The 22664-nt window shown below is 39.5% G+C and overlaps 2 protein-coding genes across 5 annotated transcripts; one reads left to right on the top strand and one right to left on the bottom strand.

Moving 5' to 3' along the window:
• The first annotated feature begins 1834 nt into the window (after positions 1–1834).
• LOC135239645 (urea transporter 2-like) lies at positions 1835–10827 on the top strand. 4 transcript variants are annotated; one of them, XM_064308463.1, is made up of 10 exons: positions 1857–1991; positions 3161–3304; positions 5741–5927; positions 6050–6239; positions 6749–6877; positions 7312–7504; positions 7996–8143; positions 8461–8595; positions 9732–9781; positions 10052–10827. In XM_064308463.1, exons 2-10 carry the CDS (start codon positions 3203–3205, stop codon positions 10364–10366), a joined length of 1449 nt encoding a protein of 482 aa, XP_064164533.1. In that variant the 5' UTR covers positions 1857–1991; positions 3161–3202; the 3' UTR covers positions 10367–10827. The 4 variants fall into 4 exon arrangements, with proteins under 4 accessions (XP_064164535.1, XP_064164533.1, XP_064164536.1 ...); XM_064308465.1 differs by lacking the exon at positions 3161–3304 and having other exon boundaries at positions 1835–1991; XM_064308466.1 differs by lacking the exon at positions 3161–3304 and having other exon boundaries at positions 1879–1991; positions 5721–5927.
• Positions 10828–14475: 3648 nt separating this feature from the next.
• LOC135239675 (repulsive guidance molecule B-like) lies at positions 14476–19529 on the bottom strand. Its single transcript, XM_064308519.1, has 4 exons — positions 19414–19529; positions 18957–19100; positions 16411–16916; positions 14476–15223 (listed from the first exon to the last, which is right to left on the bottom strand). The coding sequence occupies exons 2-4, from the start codon at positions 19060–19062 to the stop codon at positions 14507–14509; spliced, it is 1329 nt and encodes a 442-aa protein (XP_064164589.1). The 5' UTR covers positions 19063–19100; positions 19414–19529; the 3' UTR covers positions 14476–14506.
• Positions 19530–22664: the final 3135 nt, after the last annotated feature.

The raw sequence follows: 22664 nt of genomic DNA, 5'->3' as shown, positions 1-22664 counted from the left end.
CTATTTGTTCTTCTTTACCGTGCATTTCTCAGTTTGTGACCTTGCAGACCAAAATGATTATATAACGGTTCCATTTCTCCACACCTAGATCTGTGTTTTAAAGTACTCTGGCACCCTCTGCAGCAATTGGCTGGAGATCATGCACAACGATAACAACACCCAAAAATGGCGCTTTTCCATTTTTTATGCAGCTCCCAGAAACGTGAAATTTTACCCACAAAGAATCTTGGTCGGTCTTGTTTGTTTTTGTCATTTTTATATATTTTTTATTTGTTTATTTTTATTTATTTTATTTTTTTTGAGAAAGTTTTGTTCTTTACACAATCATTAGAGAAAAAACAAGAAATGGCATATTCTAATGAAGGGATACACAATGTTTCCAAAGACATACAGTGTGGTCCATAAGTAGTTGGACTGTGACAAAATTCGTGTTGTTTTGGAATGGAGCATCACTAGTCCAAGGTATTCTGCAAATTTCAATGTTTCTACCATAAAATGGTGAATTGAACACTAGGTCACGCATTATTTCAAAGTGGCCATTGCTATGATGTGTTCGTCCTGATTTCGGCAGCTGGATAAAAACGTACTCCTGCTCTTCCCTAAAACCTTTCTGAATAAGTTTCTCATCTCTGGCAGGGAGCATTTTAATTTTTCCCTCACATCGTGATACTGTATCACGTTCATGGCTTGGTCACTGCTACTTGCTTAAATCTCACAGGAAACAACAAGATTAAAAGCTCACAAAAAACGAAAAAAGCAGTTTTATTTCAGTGTCATAATTTTAAAAATGTAAATGTAAAATGTCAGATGCAACCTATATTTACCAACAACACAATTTGTTGAATAACAACAATTTCCTTTGCATTTGTGTTCCATGCTCGACAAGAAACTAAACTAACAGCAGCACTCAAAAAGATTTGTGGGGTTGTACCATAGCGGTACCAGTCTTGCCACACATAACTGGACAGTCCCCAAAGGATCTTCTTTCCTGCCCGACAGATTTATATGCACGCCCATTTTCACTCATGCATTTCAAATGCATTAGCAGCTCAATGATGAATATCCAAACAACCTGATGTTTCAACACTGTTTTCTTATGAGTCCAAACATTTAAAAATGGAAGTAAACTGGGAAATGATTCCTACAACCCTCAACACTAGCACACCACATTCGGATAGCTCAGCAGTGGTCACACCAGGTAGACTTATCAGAGCTAGCCTTCATACTATTATATTATTACCGGCTGAACATAACATACATACATACACATATGACGCAATACACTACACAACAAAACACAACCAACATCACTGATCAGTATGATATATAGAATATGATATAATAATATATATGATAGATATATCATATTTATAATATATTGCTTAATGGAGTTAACAATCTTTGTGGTCCCTAAAATATGCAATTAATAAACACAGTTGGTTGTGTCCTGGATAATTGTATAATTTACTATGAAATAAACTAATAATTTAGGTGTCTAAACAGTGGTAGGCAATTGGAATCATATTATTACAGGCTGGTCATATAGAAGATGAGATGGCTCAGATTTTTAGGACAAAATAATTTCTCTCTTTACCTATTTCTTTATATTTTGAGACTGTCACACGCCAATGTGACAGTATTCCAACTTTTCAGCTGAGGATCGCTTTCTTCTTGTGCTCAAAATAAAATAAAATAAAACAAAACCTGAACTCATAATTGCGCTCTCGGTGTTAGCTCTCGGTCTCGGCCCTGAACTGTGGAGAGCAGCACACCTTTAAGCACCTGGGCTGATTAGTAAATGCAGCCCAGGTGCGTGTGCTCTCTCCACCAGCCGGCACAGCTGAGACCAATCCGCCTCTCAGGCAGACCGACTGCCACAGAGACATTAAACTTCATTACGTGTGCATAGTCAGGGAAGAAAAGCTAAAAACGCAGTTTATGGACATGAAGAAGCAATCCCTTATATGAAAGAGAAATTAATAAATGCTCTGGTAAGTTATGCATACTTGTGAAAGATACACGTTTGGTGACTTCATTGGGTGGATCATACTTGGCTCAACAAATGCATTTGTCATGTGACTTTGCAATACATGAATCAAGTTAGGTTAAGCAGTTGAACACATGATTGTAGGGACATGAACAACATATATCAAAGATGAATGGAATACCTTTAGGGGACCAAAAGCGACTAGAACAGGGTAAGCTGAATGCCGAAAATGACACATGAAAACAAAAGGGAATAACCTTTAAAAGGAAGGAACCACAAAAAGAATATAGCCCACTTTGTTTTATCATTCCTCATTTTTCTAATTTTTTGCTTCTCTCCATTATTGTACAAGATCAATGTTGTTTTTTGTTGGAGGATTTACAGTACTGGCAAATAGAGCCTGTTGAAACTTTGATTCCTTCTTGACAAAAGCATAGGCGTTTTAACAAATATGTTTTCCTGTGGCAGAAGAGTGAAACTTCAATGTTAAGTTTTTTTTTTTTAATTGCATGCGGATTGAGCATCAGATGTGCCATTTCGGTTGTAAATATGTGTGTCTGTGTGAGTGCAGGTCTGTGTTTGTGTCAAGGGAGGTGTCCATCTCCCTCCCCCATACTTTCTTTCACTATATGCGCCTTTCTTTTAGTTAGAAGTCCATTTTTAAGTATCTTAGAGAGAAGTTAGTTTGTAACAGTTAGTTGGAAGTGCCATCTGAGTCCTGCATCTAGATCTGATGTTCTGCATTTCATCTCAGGTTTCTTGGAATACTCTACTGTCTTTTGGTTTTTGAATATTGGGATTGGGATTACTTCGGGACAAACAAGCTGCGGTTTAGTATCATTAATACATTTCTTAATTTTCATTTGGTTGTGAGTTGTATATTTTGACAAGGGTTGACCCCAAAGTTTGCTCTACCTATCAACAACTTTGGTGATTTAATTTATAATTCACATCTTCGATAATAATTACCAAATTTAAATCAATAAATATATTTTACATGTTGGATAAGTGAGGTGTTTTAACAGTTGATGCACTTCAGTTTCAGTATTCAGCCGTCAAACGAGAGTGCTAACATTTAAACTGCTTTGATTGGAAAATAAAACATATTTCACATGATTCTCACCTTGTTGAACGTGTTTGCATTTGTGTTACGTACAATCAACACTCCCAAAGAGACGCAGAAGAAAGGAGGAGCAATGTGGTGGAGTATAAAAAATGGGTTCAGATTTAAGGGAGCATAACCTTCCTCAGGATAACCAATTAATAGTACACCCAGCACACACTACTGGACACTTTTATGCCCTCTGCAAAACTGAGGTAACTGCCTATTTTTACTCTATGTACTGTGTTTGTGTGTATGTATGTGTGTATGTGCAATGCTGTAGCCACATATGAGGACACCAAGGTCCAGTTCTCGTTAATTTTTCATGTGAAATTTGAAAATGTATGTTATTCATAGCTATAACCACATGAACACAACATATTTTATGCTGTGCCACCGCACTGTGTTAAACTGTGTGCCCAGTGCTCCCTGGCCCACAGGCTGGTTCAAGTGGAGAGCTCCTCTCTTGTCAAGGTAGCTGTATGTATGCACCCTTGTTCTGGCTTTACAAAAAAAGGAGCATCACATGCCTTTGCTGGCTACCACATTATTTGAGTTATTTGCTTGCATCTCCCACAATGGATTCATTTTTTAAATAATTATTCATAGCTCCATGTGCAGGCAGCCATGCTTAATATGCTTAGTTTAACATGCTTGCTTTGAACACATCTCCCCACATATAATTGTGAGGTGATAATTTAATGGAAATGACAGAATCTGCCATTTTTCTATTGCCTAGTTCATATGGGCATAAAGTGCAGAAATATACTACGAAAAAAGCAGGAAATTGGTGTTATACAGAATCCAAGTTAAATATCATACATTGAAGAGCACAGCATTTAGGATTAACTTATGCTGCTGCCCCACATGTTTTTTTGTTTGTTTGTTTTTTTGTTAATTAGCCTCTTTTACAGGACTCTTACACATACACACTTTAATTTTGAAGGCAAAAAATATTTTTGTTGATGGGCTTAAAATCTTTCACTTCATGCTTTCATGTACTTTTAAATGGTGTCAGCAGTGTACAAGTGCTATTTAAAAAAAAATCTTTTAGACAATAAAGTCTTGGATTGGCTTAAATGTGTAGTGCAGTGGTATTTCAACAAATTTCATGGTTCTGAACAATTAGCCACAATACAACCTTATCTTAGCACAAATGTGTGCCACCAATTATGATACTATATAAATATAAATACTATTCCTTGACAGCGCTACAGAATATCCCCAGGCCACATGTAAACCACAGATAAGGGACAGGTATACATCCGTGAATGAGCGTGACTCACATGCGCAGCCCACAAGCAACTCTGACGCCTCAGCAGCCTTTCACAGACGAACATGATTGAGAATGACTGAACTTCTCATGATTGACATGTTTAATATGTCTTTATGATGGTTAGACAATTACGGCGTGCTTTTCAACGCAGTACACCCTGGGCCAATAAATCTTCAGCTACTTCCTTATTTTAGTGCAGCACATAAACTTTCCAAATATCTGAACGGCATGTCAAGCATTTCAATCTCTCACGCAAGACAGTGTGCTGCTGAAGGCTGAGGGTCGAAAGATTTTAAGCTGTGCTAAAGTTACGCCATCCACATGAGTACCATGCTTTGCATCTTTAATGGACAGGAGTTGTAATTATTTGCAGTTATGGTCATTTCGGAATGGCAGTTAGAGAAATGGTAAATGGACTGCATTTATATAGTGCTTTTATCCAAAGCGCTTTACATTACATTACATTACAGGCATTTAGCAGACGCTCTTATCCAGAGCGACTTACACAACTTTTACATAGCATTTTACATTGTATCCATTTATACAGCTGGATATATACTGAAGCAATGCAGGTTAAGTACCTTGCTCAAGGGTACAACGGCAGTGTCCTTACCCGGGAATCGAACCTACGACCTTTCGGTTACAAGCCCAGTTCCTTACCCACCGTGCTACACTCCGACCTACAATTGATGCCTCTCATCCACCAGAGCAGTTAGGGGTTAGGTGTCTTGCTCAGGGACACTTCGACATGCCCAGTGCGGGGATTGAACCGGCAACCCTCCGACTGCTAGACAACCGCTCTTACCTCCTGAGCTATGTCGTTAGAGTTGTTCAAGACAGAGATACGAACAGGCTCAGGTACATTTCACAGACTTTTGCGTCATGATTCATTTAATATTGATAGGACCTCCTTCAGGTTCACATTACATAGCATTACTGGTATTTAGCACATTCTCTTATGCAGACGTACAGATCACAGAAGCCCACGGACGGATATGACATTTTAAAAAAAGAGTACTGTGTAATGGTTCATTTTTGAGAGATGTCTTGTTACCCTATATTTACCCAGGTGTTTTTTCATTATTCATTTCTCTATATATTTTTAGTATATTACCTTCTGACGTGTGTTCTGGGTAAAGCATTTTCCATACTTATGATGAAACATTTTCTGTTGGCTAGGCCATAGTGTATCACTGATAATTCAAGGACAACTATTAAAGCCTATATATATATATATATATATATATATATATATATATATATATATATTCATTAGTGTACTTAATTTTCCTTCCAAATAATCATAAAGCTACAGTTCTTTAAACAATACTTAAAAACATCTATTTGCCATACAGTAAACCTTGATGTCTCACAGGAACTGGAAGCTCTCGTAATGAATACAAATCCTGAGATGTCTGCAAACCCCAAAAAGCAGGACGAAGAAAATATTGGCCACCAACAGTCAGAAGTCCCCTCCACAGCTCAGAGGGCCAAGCTTGGGCTCTTCAGGGTGATCCCCTACTTCTCTGGAGACATGAAGATCTTTGGAGAATGGATGAAAAGTGAGATTTTGTCAGTGGTAATTTGCAGAGCAAGGGTGATAAATAAACTTCTTATTGTTTAATGCCTAGAGAAATACATCTAGCACAATTTCAGCTACACTTTCTTCTCTATTTAAATCTAGGGCAGTTTTTCCTTCTGCAGCTTCTAGACTGGGTGCTTCGAGGAGCAGCACAGGTCATGTTTGTCAACAATCCCCTCAGTGGCCTAATCATCTTTGGTGGATTAATACTTCAGAACCGATGGTGGGCACTCAATGGCTTTGTGGGCACGCTGTTTGCCACTATATCTGCCCTCCTTCTCCATCAGAGCAGGTATGAACACTTGTTTTTCAGTCTATACTAAAATTATGACCATTGACACTACATCATCTTTAAATTGCTTAACATTTGATTGATGATTTGGTTGGTTGGATGATGGGGTTATGATTTGATTAAATGGATAGAGTAACTACTTGTAGAGTACCAGTAATCGTTCACCCTATATTTAAGCCTCTGACAGTAGGCCAATCATAGATTAACTGACAATTAAGCCAATTGACATCATCTGCAGAGTACACAAGGAATATGATGGTGACTGTACATAAGAATGACTAATTCTATAAATATGACCATCGTAATTCCATCTTTGTCTGTCCTCATGATTTTCACATTAGTTGATGACAGTTGATGCTCATGGATGCAAAACAGCATCAGCATTTGGAGTACAATTATTACTTTATAACATTTACAAGTTGCCATATATATATATATATATATATGACCTGCAAATTGTTGTATGTTTAATTCTTGTAATATTTTTTTCCATTTATGTTTTCCTACAGGGAAGCAATAGCTGCTGGTCTATATGGATACAATGGAATCCTGGTTGGCCTTCTAATGGCAGTGTTCTCTGATAAGGGTGACTGGTATTGGTGGCTTTTACTTCCAAATATCTTCTTGTCAATGACATGGTGAGTGTAAATTATTTTCTCTCCTTGGAAACATATCGTTACCAAAGCTTGAATTAACAAACCTGGTTTGGACAGGAAAAACCTGTCAGGAATTACCAGTTTGTAATGTATTCATATCTGTAATATTCGATGTGAGACCAGTTTTGTAGCAATAAAATAACTGTGCTACTCTGAGATCAGAATGTAGTTATAAATACTGTAATATATAGAATTTAAATGGACCACGGGTCCAATTAAGAGGTTATTTTGAACCTTCTATTTAAAGTACATTTGAGGCAGGATGAATTCCATTTAAGTACATGTGAGGCAGGTTTAAACTTATAATGTTGAAACCATGTTTCTCTGAATAGTTTTTGAATACTGTGTGGTTTTCACTTGAACTGTCCATTTCCACAGTTCTGTACTGATTTACCGATTTAATCTCCATTTCCAAGCCCAATAGTTTCCAGTGCCCTGGCTTCAATCAACAGCAAATGGGATCTTCCTGTTTTCACCTTGCCTTTCAACATCTTGGTCTGCTTGCACATGGTGGCCACTGGTCACTACAACCATCACTTTCCTCAGGTCCTCATTCAGCCAAGGACGTCCCTCCCTAACATCACCTGGTCAGAGATAGACGTGGCCAAGGTAAGATAAACACACTTCCAGCAAACATGGTTCCTAATAAGCAACAGCAGACATGTGAATCAGAAATAAAGATCAGTATCCAGTGAACAGCTCTGTCAAATTTAATGAATTGAGACAGGGCTCATCTGGGAAGTAAACCATCCATACATAAGGATAATGGGACAGCAGGTCTGCAGTTTTGGAATGCTGGCTTAAGTGTGTAGATATGAGCTTGCCCCAACGCTGGTGCTGTCTTTGTGTTGTTCGGTTGAGCTGGAAATTCAGAATTTTCAAACAGTTGACCAGATTTCTTACACTCAGCCACAATAAATGTTCAAAGATAAGTGCCATGATATTCACAACTGGAGAAACGATTGTTTATATAGCTCGAGTCAATGCATGTTTTGTCTTGCTTAGGCAAAAAATTATCAAAACAATTTTTCGAAATATGGACAGAAATGTTGAAACGTCGATACAGTATGTTGATTTTTTTTCATTTTGTTTTTGCCCAGCTTTTTCGTGCCGTGCCAGTTGGAGTTGGACAAGTATATGGGTGTGACAATGCATTGACTGGAGGAATTTTTATTGTTTCCTTGTTCATTTCCTCACCAATTACTTGCTTGCATGCAACCATTGGCTCAACCGTTGGCATGGTGGCAGGTGAGGGCTTTGCTTGTTTGACTTTGTGGCAGAGTAATGGGCGTGGCAGGTGGTGAGTGACTATAGACAATGGATGTTTTATGAGTGGGTGTGGGTATGGTCCCATTTACATTTTCTAGGTCTAATGTATGATGAATGTGCATATGCATCAAATGACCATGAGGGGAAAAGAGAGAGCAGTGGCATGTCATAGATTTACAGAGAGAAACCCTAAAACAGTAGCCTACTTGGACACAATTAAGATAAAACAAAGGGAAATATAATTTTGATATATTGTATGTAATTTACATCACCGACAGTGTCTCAATTTCTTCCAGGTCTTGCACTTGCTGCACCTTTTGAGGATATCTACTTTGGTTTATGGGGCTATAATTGTGTTCTGGCCTGCATTGCAATTGGAGGAATGTTTTACGCCCTGACCTGGCAGACGCATCTCCTGGCAATTTTCTGCGGTAGGTTATGTCAATACCGGCAGCCAGCTTTCTTAACCTGTGGCAATCCTTTCTTCCCAAGCATTTAAAATGACAATTTTCACCTGGGCATACTACTAACTGATAAAAAAAAAAAATTAATGGGTTTGACCAAATCTCCACTTAATAAACATGAAAATAAAGCCGCTAATTAAGATTTGCTTTTTCATGCTCTTCAAATACTTCTGTCACCACTTTTTTCTCTGATCCACCTTAATTATGAATGCATTTTATAGCGCAATGGCAAGTTGTTAGGAGAACTAGCTGGCTTTTGGGCGGCGCACTCACTGTCAGCACGATATTCATGACGCAGAGCCCCCCTGGCAGCATGCAGTTAGATCATTTGGGACCCATTGACACCAATGAGGGCTCATTTCAAAGTATATAGTCAATGTTAAATTTTTTCTGTAAACTGATTGACGTAAAATTAAACCTATCACAGTTCAGATAACCAAACGGCTGCTATACAAAGTACTGCTGCACTAAAAAGACCACTATGGTAGTCAGATAAACCGGCCGTGTTCTTAATGGATTCTTGTCGTATTGAGTTGAAAATAGAACGTGACCCAGCTAACAGCGTTAGCTTGAATACAAGCGAAATAGAGGCATTTTGTATTACAGAAATGTGTACATAGACAAAAGAGCCAGCATTGTATATACCAAAAGTGAATTCAATGTTAGTACATTACATATGGATATTTCAAACTTTTTTCTGAATGATTTATTTGGTTGATCTGAGCTACTGTTCTGAAAGTTGAAAGGGTATACGATTTTTTATCATGCAAAAATAAACGAGATGAAGTGATTGTATAAAAAAAAAAAAAGTTTTAGGATGGGGTTACTGTGTAATAAGTGATTGGGGAGTGGGGGGGCTCCTTTCATTTCCCTGCGCGCTGATAAGATAACAAGTGGTGTTGTTGACCATAAAGGAGTCTGTTGCGGGCGCTGACCTCAAATTTGTGGAGTGTTTGTGGCCCATTTAAAAAAAAAAAAAAATTGTGATTCTTTGCTTTATTACCATTCTGTGTGCACCGGCGCCCATACAAATAGGGGGCAGAAGATGTCGTGTTAAATTCCTACGGTAATTCATTTGCACCTCTCTCCTCTCGTCTCTGCAGCGTTTTTCTGTGCATACCTCGGCTCTGCCATTGCAAACGTGATGGCCACAGTAAGTCTTGTTCATTAAAGTCAGGGGTTAATTATTCCACACCTTAATTTATCGTGAAAAGTATTTTTAGAATATGTTGGACAATACTTTCTGAATGAACCTTCTGTTGTCAGAAAGGTATCTGTAAACCATGGGAGTATATGCAGGACATTGAGTAATCAATAAAGACAGTAGTAAGGCAGTATAGCTTCCATTCACATAGATTGGTTTCAGAGTAATTGTGGCTTGTGGCAAATGAGCTAACATTCCTTTGATTGATTTATTTTACAGTTTGGGCTACCAGCCTGTACCTGGCCTTTCTGCCTGTCAGCGCTCACCTTCCTGCTGATCACTACGGAAATCAAATCCATATACAAACTGCCTCTTGCAAAGGTGACTTACCCTGAGAAAAATGTCAGATATTTCTTGAAATTGAAAAAAGCTGAGAAGCTTAACAATAATCAGGAGGTGCAAAAGCCAGAAATAGATGAGGACTCGGCAATAGAGCGTAATACAATGGAGCAGGAAAACATAAATGTAAACAGAAACAGCTTGGTTATAGACCTTGACAAATTCATGTATGAGGATGTACAAATTCATGTATGAGGATAAGAAAATAGGGTCTAGCTGAGAACTGGCATTGGCCTCCAGTATTGTTTAAGCACTGTAGCTTTGTTGTATTATTAATAAATCTGATGGCCAGACTATATACCGGGGACTGAAAGTAGTCTAGCAGTGTGTACACCTATATTACAGTAGCACTGTATCAGTATAATATACCCACAAAGACACAGGAATTGCAAGAATTATGGATTGCAAGCTATCAGAGATTCTGCATAGGATGCCATTTGGCCATACAGCACAGCGGGGAGAAGGACCAGTGCATCCTTCAGTGCATTGGACAGTCTTGCAACTCGGGCTGAAAGAGCCAGGACCCAGGCTGTGTCATGGGGTAAACAGATGACCAGATGTTGTCATGTCAGATAAAGACCAGATAAGGACCTACATTATGGACTGAAAGAATGCATTATGCGTGCACGTAAATAAATGAGGATGATGAGAGTATATATCAGTGTTCCCTTTGTGTTCCTTTCCTTTTATCTGTTTCATTAAATGTGCTTTCATAGAGCATAGTCTTCTTAAATTGTCTTATAAATAAAATGTTTACCTTTTGTCTGTGTTGAAACTGCCTATCCTCGGTTATTGCCAACCGTTGTTATAAACTGCTGTCCCTTTTTCAGTGTATCCATGGTATGTGGTGTGCTTATGATTGAACAAAACAGGTCTATTTGAGAGATTTATTTTTTCCTGACAAAATGACTATCGGGATCTCAGAGTCTGAAGCTGCAGCTAGCGCCAGTGTTAATCAGACAGTGACTATTATAAGATGTACTTGTATAAAATTTCTAATAGAACTACTAGATTACTCTTTGAAAAATACACCTTTAAGAATAAATTATCTATTTTCATGCTTCATATTTAGGATATATCAGAGTTACATTGCAAGTTTTGTGCTTTGAAAGCAACAATAACAATGTACATTAGGCTAGAAAACTGTCTTTGTACTTGTATTTACAATTTCCAGTTTAAGCCACGCCTCACTTTCAGGTTTGTATCGAAATATACAGCCTCATTTCACTGGACTGAAGAATTACAACAAAACTACAATTGCCATTCATGCACCCACAATAGTTCCGCACTCATCTTTAGATATAACAAACATAAAATATAAATATCAGCACTCAAGTACAATTTGAAGTGTTTTATTATATTACCTTAGAAGGAAAGCTTCATTGTTTGTGTTAATAACATTCACCATCTCCAGCCAGTTTACATGCAGCTTTTTTCATATTACCCTCATGCGAGGGTCACTTTGTCTGTACATAGAAAATGTAATCATTCATTCGAATCAATTTATGATTATGAACGATCATCAATGTTTCTTTGCATTACTTAAGTTCATCCAATGGCTTAGTATATTTGTTTTCTTGTCCTAAGGGCAGCCCAAGCCTTGCATAAGAAATACGTCTTCTTCATACATTATTTTAATTGAGAACAAAGCAATTATGACAATATTAAAATACTCAAAAGGAATTTTAGTCGTAGCATATGCAGTGTTATAAATTGTTCATGCAGTCTTTTAACTTTGCTCTGCCGCTGCATAAAACACACTGTACCCTGCTGATTTTCTTTTCTACCGAATAGCTAATTGATCAATTAATGACACTGATTGAATGACACAGAGATTTAAGTCACCTGTTGTCCCAGGTTTATATCAGTCCTAAACAGAGGGGAAGAATGAAAGCCAGCAGCACTACAGACCTTGAGGACCAAATTTGAACATGTGGTTTGGCACTAGAACCTTCACCAGCAGCTTGTCTGCAACTGTCTACATTTATTGAATTTGTATTTAGTATAGTTATCATCCATCTGACTTGCTACACATGAATTTTATCAATATGTTCATGAATATTATGAAAAAAGCTAGACTTTTTATTGATTGGAACCAGTAAAATACTGAAGTAACAACTGGCCACTAGGTGGTACTGCAGTCATTTGAAACGATTTACAACAGCAATGTGCCACTTAGTTTCCTCTGCGTGCACACACACCTATTCAGAGTACTTACAAACTGAAATCATATTACATTCATACACCACATTAATAAAAAACAAAAAAACAAAACAGAATGAAGGATTCCTATCAATGGTTTATAAATAAATATTATCTGATACGGTACTGTACTGTATATAGTTCTGGCAATCTCGACACAATAAATCAACAGCCATCAGACAATCAGCTATTTGCAAAAAAAATAATAAAGTCATGTTGGCAGCAGTTTAATAATGGCTGTAGACTGTACTAAATGTTCTCTAATTTGAAGGGATTAAATGACAGGCATTGTGTGACATGCTGGTGTGCATTCCAGGCATACATGCATTCAGTGCATCAGGTACAGCACTTCATGGACTATCTAGCAGATGCTGTATTATGGATTATGATTATATTTCACACATGGAATGAGCGCACATTGTCTGAATTGGTTTCCTGAGCAGACTGCAATTTAACTTTGCATTCCATCCATCCATCCATTATCTACACCCGCTTATCCTGAACAGGGTCGTGGGGAGTGCTGGAGCCTATCCCAGTGTGCATTGGGTGAGAGGCAGGAATAGACCCTGGACTGTGCCGCCCTTAACTTTGCAATTCAAATGAACATGACCTTACTGCACCCCCAGGGACACAAAACTCAATTCAGTGGAAGAATGCAGGAAAACAGAATGAGTTCACTGTATGCCCGTCTGTCATCCTTCACAAGAAAACGCACCCAAACAATTCTGAGAATCAATGATTGAAGGAATTTTCCCCACTTCTGAAAACCAGTTCTATTGCTGACATTGAAACTACTGCGGACACCTTATGCACATTTGATCAGTGTGTTGCTATTAAACCTATTTTTGCTGATTTCATTTAGCCTATCTCCTAAATTAAAGGCTGTTCTACAGGTTGCTGTTCACTTAAAAAATTTCCCACAATATATGTGGTGAATCAGTGATAAATTTGATTTTATCCTCTGGATTGGTTATTTGGAAATACATTTTCAACCGTAAAGGTAGTAAATGTACAACTATGCTTTGCCATTTTTAGAAAAGAAATGTACTTTATTTAATGTACTGTATTGTACTGACCAAAAGGTCAAAGTATTGCAGCAGTAGCTAAATTTAAAATTTTAAAGCTCATAAATATATAAAACATGCAACACTATAAAATTAAGAGAATTACAGTGCTGACTGCCAGGCTGGATTGCTCTAAATAATCATTTCTTTGTCCCAAAATTAAATAAAAAAATTACATAAAACTGGGCTGCTAGTTCATCAGTTCAGTCCAGTCAGTTCAGCTTTCTTAAATGCACACAATTTGAAATATAATAGGTTACTATCAGGAGATCTTGCTGTAATATGAGGGAACATATGTAATACATATTTGCAAAATAAAGTGCCTCTGTTTAAACAATGTGCTCAATGTCAGGGTATTTAAAAAGTCTCAAACAAATCACTACGCACTGCTATATGTGCAATGTACCTGAAAATAACATAGCATTTACGGACAGGATGTGTCTTTTTCCAAGATTGTCTGTTCATTTGCACAGTACATACACCCAGTGGGCACTTTATGAAGTACACCTGCCCCCTAACAGCCGGCTCCTCCAAACAGCAAATACAGTGACTCCACAGTGTCAAATGCAGCGGAGAGGTCTAGAAGAATCAGGACAGAGGAGAGGGAGGCTGCTCGTGCGGCATGGAGTGACTCACTGACCGAGAGGAGTGCAGTCTCAGTCGAGTGGCCAGGCCTGAAGCCAGACTGGTGGGGATCAAGCAGGTTGTTCTCCATGGTTCCATGAACATGACAGGGACTTCAGTTTACTCCAATGACCTGCATAGTCCCCAGATCTTAATCCAATACAGCACTTTTGGGATGAGGTGGAATGGCAGGTTCATAGCATAAAAATCTGAAGGGACTGTGTGATGCTGTTTTGTAAGCCTATACAAAATGAAAAATGAATGTTCCCAACACCTTGTTGAATCCATGCTGCAAAGAATTCAGCTGTTCTAGAGGCAAAATGGTGACCAACTCGGTAAAAGATAGGTTGATCTAATTAAGCAGCCATCGTGTGTGTGTGTGTATATATATATATATATATATAGGTTTTTCAATACATTACGGCAATATCATTTATTATAAAGTTCACTTTAGAAAGTCAAACAAAAACATAAAAAAGAGAGAGCAGAGGAGAAATAGTCTGTGGTGGAGATGACTAGGACCAGGGGAGTAGGACCTGGGGAAAATCTGCCAGCGATCCCTCATAGGGTGGAGTGTCTCCATATCCTTTAAGGCATTGTAGGCAGCAGAGATGAAGTCGCTGTCTCCGGTGGTGAGGAGGTCAAACACGCAGGAATGGAAGTAGATGTCCTTGACCTCCAGCTGCACCTGGCACGCCATCACGGCGGCTTCCAAGGTGACGCTGCTACGTGGGGCCGCCACGAGGCCCCGATTGGCCCCGGGGTGCAGCTGCCGATACTGGTGCTGGGGGCCGGCCCAGCGAGGACTCCGTTCCGGCAGGGGGAGGCGCCCGCCCTGGTCGATGCGCTCGGCCGAGGGGCAGCCGTTCACGCAGAGCTGCAGGTCCTGGCTCTCGTCGAAGGCCATGGCCACCTCCCTGGGCACGCGGGCCGCCAGCGTCAGGTAGCGACCCAGCTGCCGCACGATCACCGTGGTTCCAATGTAACCCGCGCGGACCTCCACGTGCCGCCCAGCTGCCTTTTCCACAATCCAGAGGCTGTGGCCATTGCTGCCGCCCCCACTCACTGTGCCATCCATAAAAGCGGCCGGCAGGTCGTCTGTCTGAGCCTGGTACACCTTCTGGTCCGTGCAGTCCTGGTGTGGTTTGAATATCATCGTGATCTGAAGAAAAATTTGAAATAATGGACTTATATAATCATCCGTGTATTTTTTAAATGGTTGTTCATATGGTGTTCAAGGAAGTGGGGGACTCCCTTCACAATGATTTAGCACACATTTATTGGACATCAATAGGCCACTGGAAATCGTTGAGAACAATCTTCCTCAGAGAACATAATCCTCAATCCTCATTTCCAAGGAAGAATTTTTACAATTTGATAAAATAGATGAATTGTGGAAGCAAATTTTTAGTGTGGCTGCATGTTTTATGGAAGACCTGCAGATTGTAGAATTACTATAAACCCATGTTTCCTGGATCGATTTGAAAAATAGAATACACATCAAAGTTTTCATATTAGTAACAGAGACGGACTACTTTTTACAATAAAAATCTCTATAAAGATAAGGCTGCAAGTGTCAAAAGGGTTATTGTTTCCACAAGAGCCAGCCATCATATCAAAGCCTAAATATAAAGTGCTCAACAAGATTCCATGAATAAGCTTCATAAAGAAGTCTAACGACTCCTTACATCCCATGCAGAATACCAGTGTGCACAAAATCAAGGATTCCTAGCCTTTCTCTTGATCGGTTTTATCAGCTGGACACCACAAAGAGGGACGTATAACCGCTGCATACACCCATAAGGCCCAGTCATAGACCCTGTCAGATCTAGACAGAAGACAGCAACTGAGAAGGGCATAGGATCATACAGAGCAAGCTCTTTGTGGACTGTGGATGTATGCAAAGGGACCAGAGATGTCCTGTAGGACTGAGGATTTCAGTCAGTAATTCCACGTTGCCCTCGGAAACAGCAGAGTGCAGACAGCTTCCCACTGGGCTTCACAACATTCAATGGGACACAGGCAGGCATTACATTTTTTGCATCCAAAAAAACCCTTTAACTTCCAGCCCATGAGCTGCAGCAAAGAATCAGTGAGAGATACTGTACCAGTAAAGCAGACCTGTCTCATCACAGAAACCCCCACTGGATTCATCCCACAGGCAAAGGCAGCCAAAGTAATGCTACTACTCCATTAACTTGATAATCAAAGTCAAAGTGTGTAGGTAAATACCTCAGTATACTGGCTTTAATAGTTAAGGTCGTAAATATGATTTGTTCAATGATGAAGTTATATTAGATCCACCCTTAAAAACTATTAAAGAGGCTGGCATTTAAAGGAATGACTCACCTTAATGGTTGCTGTGGCATGGGAACCTGCTACAACAGGAATGTTTGTTACCTGCACTGACAGGTAGTTGTTGTCAATGAGGGGCCATGCTCCCTCAACCTTACAGGTTTGAAAGTCATCCTTAAAGGTCCTAAGGTGGGGATCCCCAAAGAGGCCACAGAAGAGGTAGCCGGGGTGAGAACCCTCTCTTGCCCCCGAGCCATGCTGGCGGCTGTGGTAGTCACAGGGCTCTGTAGGGGCCTCCAGGCGGGTGGCGGAGGTAGGCCCGTCCCTGGAGCAGTTGCGCTGGGTCATGAGGTCGCTGATGCCCAGCGTGGCCGAGTGGAACACCAGGTTGCCGCGGCAGCTCCTGGATGTGTGCTGGGTGCAGGCGGAGTAGGCCCGGAGCGCCTTGCAGAACTCAGTGTCAAAGCCATGCAGGGACGGGTTGAGGAGGGAGGTGAGGGAGACAAAGCTTGTGGTGCACTTCTGAATGTGGCACTGAGAGTATTGTGCTTGGCACTCCCCTGGGAAGCAGAAAAAAAAAATCAATATGTAATACTACCTTATTATGTATAAATTCACCAGAGCTTTTTTCCCCCCCCAGTGCGCAATGTTCACAGCAAGCATACTAAAAAGGCTATGGTTCATTTACACAGAAGAAAAAATGCCTGTCCTTATATGCAAGCGTAACAACCTATAGCCTACACGATTAGAAACATGATTTCATTGGCTAAAATGCCTCTCAGTCACTGCTATCATAGCTTGACATTAGCAGGTTATGTACTTGGAAGAATTTATGCTCTCCATGAGTTTTGTTCATTTCAGGGAGGCTTGGTCTTAATACTGATAGCACAGCAATCAACACATGTCCTGTGCATGTCCTGACATTTGGTGATGCAAAACATTACCAACTCACGGCTCTGTTTAAGTTTAGCTAGCTAATAGATTCTCATATTAATCTGATATTGAATCATTTCAAAGAACGATTAACAACCTTGCCTAGCTATCGGGTCACTTATGTGACAGCTCAAATTTTTTAACCACTCAATACACACATAGGCTACTGTTTGAACAGAACAGACTCTCACAAACAGAACTATGTAAACTACTGTAACATGATAAAAGCAATGCCATTTGAGTGTTGTGTTTACATACATGTGTTAAACTTATTATTTCCATAATTACTCATTGGTACAGAACACTCAAAAAATGAGGAAGACTCAAACAGACATGAAGACATTGTTCTTTCTTTCCAGGAAAAGAGTAATACGAAGAATACAAATGTACGTATTTTATAGCATAAAACTTTTTCATTCCTCAATCTATGAGCCTGCGTCACCATGAGAAAGATAGACACCCTGCTTTCCATTGAATGTGCACAGATGAGCAGGCGATTCATTTCACACAATCAAGGTTTGAAAAACAAAATAAAAACCTCCACATTCTGCCTGCTACGCAGCTGTTAAAATGAACTCCCTTAGTAAGCACCGGGATCCTTGACCTCACTGCCCTGACAAAATTCCACATCTTGAAATTTCACTCTGGCACACTGACCGGGCCCCTTTAGAACCGAGGGAGAGAGGGATGAAAGGACTGCTCTGTTCAAACCCAACCTTTTTGCATTAAGAATGTACTGTGTTCTCTGACCAGACTACTTCTATTTCTGAAGCATGAACCACGTTAATCAAGCAACAGAGTAAGAGGAGGGGGAAAAAAAAAACGTGTTTTTCACCATTACACCGAGTATAATTAGATCACCCTCAAGTGCATATTCGTGTTTTACATTAGTGTCTCCCTCTTCACCAGCCTTGACTGAACTGGGTTTAACTGGTATTCTCTCACAGACATTGTGACAGCTGCAGTTTGTTTGCCTGAATTCTGTAAGAGAAGTGCCAATTCTTCCGCTGTTCTAAGAGATGCACTATGCTTCATTAATGGTGTTAAACTAGCTAGTGTGAAAGTGCCAGGAAGATAACTCAGGACAAGGGGAAAGGTCTGATGTGCGTGTCAAAAAAATAAATAAAAATAAATAAATAAATAAACAAATAAATAAATAAATAAATAAATAAATAAATAAATTTAAGTACACTGACCGGGATTTTGTTTGTTGTGACTTAAATAGATCCTCATTCTCCAAAAAAGAGAGTGCAAAATGTAACATAAATATAATAACCTACTGAAACCACGGATAGAACACATAAACACAAACACTTTTCAGTGTGAAATCAGCTCTAACAGAGTAAATTCTAAAAGAGTGTGTGTTATCCCTATATCCCAGATACTGCTGAATGTTGAATTAACACTTAATTAATTGTGCATGGACACAAACATAAAGTACTGCCTCCGAAGTCCCATCACCAAAGTTAGGTAATTTCAGGTAAACATAAAGACTTGATTTAGACTTGATAAAGACAGTGGAGCATTAGCTTGCAGGAATGTTAGATAGATCAGAAGCCTTATCCAAGGTTTCGAGTTACTAAGGCAAATATAAGTTTTTAAGTTTTCGTGGAACGGGAAAATTTGCCAACAAAGCACAAGCGTAACGTCAACAGAGATGTTCTTACCTTTTTCTACCCAGGAGATCAAAGCAAGCGACACTAGGCAAATTGATGCTGCGTTTATGAGGCGATCAGCCCCGGGATAGCAAAATCCACTTTTCCCCATACCCATCCATCCAGGTCTCTGTAGTGATGCACTCGGGTGCTCAGCTGAAAAATAGAGCTAGACTTGCCCACTTGCCGGGAAACTGGGCCTCAGCTTGCAATCCTCTCGCCACCTTGGTCAAGCAACAGCATGAAAAATGCTACGGTACAAGTCACGGACGCACAAGTACAATAACGACTGCAAAAGTGCGGGACAGATTCTAGCTAGTAACGCGGCGGTGTGTGCAGCTGCATGGAGTTTACGTAAGTTTCGGATGAGGCTTACAGTAGGCTAACTTCGTTGTACAGCCTTCTTTTTCGAACGGCTCCAAGTGATATCTGCCGCTTTGACATTACACACGCACAACATAGAACTCACATAAAAAGGAAAATCAGATCACTTCAGTTTGATGTGATCAGCTGCAAATTCAACAATACCCTTCACGCATGACCGGAACACCCGGCCCACATCTACATGCTAGCACCGCCCAGACAACCCAAAGAAAGCCGAACGAACACAAACGCCTATATTGGCTCTCGTTAGCCCACGAGACAACATGAAGTTGACGAATTACTCAAATCTGTTATATGAATCGGGTACCATGTGAATGTAAACGTAAAGCAGTACTCTGCATAACTTGTGTGTAATAAGGCTGAACATTTTGGTGAGGATTAAATTTTATGTTCAACAGCTATATACAATTACCCGAATAAATGAGAAATCACATCAGTTTCTACATGCAGAATAAAAGTTTAGAATTAGCTGATGATTTCATTGCCTTTTCCTCGAAATATGCATTCAAAATTGAATGCATAGGAGTTCACAGATCTACGCATGCTGAAGTAAATAGATGCGCAAAAGTACAGTAGCCTGCACTCACAGCCTTTATGCCAGATGTTTGACGATTCTTTCGTGTAGAGTTGTTGTTTTTATTGAGCCATTGAGATATACTTTCAGGTGTAATTAAACAGAGACATTGAGGCGTACTTTAAAAGGTATATTGTGAGATATTTTCACATCACATAGCCAACGAATCTGTCTTCCTGACTGATTGGGGAAAGTCGTTTCAACATCTTTGAATGAGGGCAGAGATTAATAGTGGCTGCCGGCAGCCTGAAGGGATGGGACAGCCAGGTGGAGATACGATGCTGATCGGAGGGGTCTGGGTGAGTGTTTGGTGTGATCATTGTCTGGAGATATGATATGGCAAATACCATTTGCAGTGTTCAAACGTGGCTTAGCACGTGTGAAATTTCAGCAGGTTTAAGATCAGGTGGACAGCAGTATGCTGGACAAGTTGTAGTGGCCTGAGGGCACAGGCTGGTAAGCCAGCCAGCAAAACTACAGTAGTCTAGATAAGTGATTATAAGGTCGTATACAAGCAGGTCAGGTGAATTGTGCAGTCCCACAAAAAGCACATTTCTTCTACATTCATCCTATCACTGCTTTAAATAGAGAATTATGTTTTGTTACAGAATAATTAGATTTTTTTTCTTCTAAATTGAATCGCTGTTTACTGCTATATTTGGTGTGCTATATATGCCATATGTTGCTTTCAAGACCCCAGACCACCCTCTTCCTGTTTTCTGGCTCCCTACATATTCTGACATGAAACCTCCCAATTATCTGGGTATGGCCAGAAAGGAGAGATTTAATATCCATTGAGGGAGTTGAGCAGGTCTTGCCAGTAAAGAGCACTCGCTTGACATCAAGATTATGACTCGATGCAGTCATGGAAAGTAGCAGGCATACTAATAAAGCAAAATGTTGTCCACATGGTTTTCTTTGTTCCATTATAATACACTTACGGAAATAAACCGTTTCATGGTCACTGGGTGTGTGACAGCAGATACTGGCTCATGACTGGCATTATTACATTACAGACATTTTTAGCAGACGCTCTTATTAATTTAATAAGTTTTAGGAAGTCTGTTTCTTCAGGCAGGACATTGCCTGTCAAAGGCAGCTCTCTTCATTAGGATAACATCTAATTTTTTGGCAGGAGGTGCTAATTTTTTTAACTCCTAGGTGGGAAAGAAAATCTGAGTAGAACACTTCAAATACTGTGTATCATATTCTCTAGCTCATGCTCAAAATTGTTACTGTAATGCTCTCTGCCATTGGCCTCATCTCAGACTCTGTAAAAAGGTAAAATATGATCTACTGTTCTCTTTGAGGAAAAATGCATAAACCAGTTTGCTTGGCAAATGTGTGAGGAGATCAGAGGTCTTCCCTGGGTTTCAGTCTCCCAAAGATTCAACCTTTAATAAATAAAATCGAGTGACATAGCTATACAGGTTAGGGTAGCGTACAAAGACACTGAGCGTGCTAGGCCCACACACAAGATCACAACAAACAAATACACCAGAACAGATTAATCCAGCTTCAAGTACTTCACTTTGAAATGATAATATAGGACAACTGGAATAGCATAAGGCAGTATGCAGGGCAGCTCGTATGTCTCACACAGACAAATCACTGAATCACAGGCACGTAATCTCCTCGTCTAAATGGCCTTTGCTTGGTAACCACCCATTGTATCACAAAACATCATGTCAGCTGTCAGCCTGCTCTGTCTGTAACCTATCCATTAAAAGCACAGCCAAGGAAGATAATATCTGTAATACCTGTCAACGGTGGATGGAGTCTGATTGTCTGCTGTTGTGCTGCAGTGTATAAACTGAGGTAAGGAGATATTTGGACCTGTCAGTGCAGAAAAGTGTAATATTATCTCTTGAAAGGGGAAATAATAGAGTGGCATATTGTTTTCTAATGACAGAGATGCTGTCTGATGGGAAAATGAGTTGCCAGTGGTTTATATGGTATTTACAGAATATGACTTGATTTGATTCATATATTTGCACAAAAACACAATAAAAGACATAAAAAGATACCAACATCATACTTAAAATACAAGACAGTTGTGCGGGAGAGGAAAGAAACCCTAGTGGGCTTATAAGAGTTCTTCCCCAAATTATACTAAAATGCATGTGTGCTTAAGCACTCAAAGAGGTGCATAAAAATGAACTTTTGAGGAAAGCATCACAAATTCTGTCTAGAGTAATTGGGAATTGCCTTCCAGTTGTAAGGTGTTGTTTTATTACGAAAATCTGCAATCTTTCTATAAGAATATTAGTAACAGAAAATAAGAGCATTTGATGGAGGAGCTGGAAGATCAGTCCTTGGTTCAAAAATGAACAGCCCAGAATTAAAGTGTGTCTGAGATGAGAAAACTCTCAACCTTCAGAAAATTGCAGCTGCCATATCAATGATAATGTGATATAAATCACTACAAATTCAAATTCAGCATGTGTCTGAAAAATACATTAAAATATTAATTACATTGAATCTGAATGGGGTTCCAGAGCTGAAGACCAAGTTACCTGAGAGTACTTTATAAAAAGTTTTTTTTAGAGACATGGCAATGAATGTTTACACTGAAAATGTGGATGAGGATTATTTGCTTAATGACATTTCATTTTCATCTTTTTATTCTGTCTGCTGCTAATAAAATTGTTCTGCATCTCTGTGGGGCTCTGTTTACGGTGGAAAGGATCAAATGTACAGTAAGAGAAAACTTACCCTGGCAATTTGAAAAAGAGTGTGGCAGTGGAAAGGCTAGTCTAAGT

The sequence above is a fragment of the Anguilla rostrata genome, chromosome 14 (assembly GCF_018555375.3).
Source record: "Anguilla rostrata isolate EN2019 chromosome 14, ASM1855537v3, whole genome shotgun sequence".
NCBI classification, from domain to species: domain Eukaryota; kingdom Metazoa; phylum Chordata; class Actinopteri; order Anguilliformes; family Anguillidae; genus Anguilla; species Anguilla rostrata.
Note: the sequence above shows the minus strand (reverse complement) of the source record. Positions and strands in the feature narration are given on the sequence as shown.

Bases quoted from the DNA above. Each gene is read 5' to 3' on its own strand.
- LOC135239645 (XM_064308463.1), top strand. From the start codon at position 3,203: ATGGGTTCAGATTTAAGGGAGCATAACCTTCCTCAGGATAACCAATTA. The intron at 5,928-6,049 runs GTGAGATTTTGT...ATTTAAATCTAG, and splicing joins CTTTGGAGAATGGATGAAAA to GGCAGTTTTTCCTTCTGCAG. The intron at 8,144-8,460 runs GTGAGGGCTTTG...AATTTCTTCCAG, and splicing joins AACCGTTGGCATGGTGGCAG to GTCTTGCACTTGCTGCACCT.
- LOC135239675 (XM_064308519.1), bottom strand. From the start codon at position 19,062: ATGGGTATGGGGAAAAGTGGATTTTGCTATCCCGGGGCTGATCGCCTC. The intron at 16,917-18,956 runs GTAAGAACATCT...TCTGCTTCCCAG, and splicing joins GATCTCCTGGGTAGAAAAAG to GGGAGTGCCAAGCACAATAC. The intron at 15,224-16,410 runs GTGAGTCATTCC...ATTTTTCTTCAG, and splicing joins ATGCCACAGCAACCATTAAG to ATCACGATGATATTCAAACC.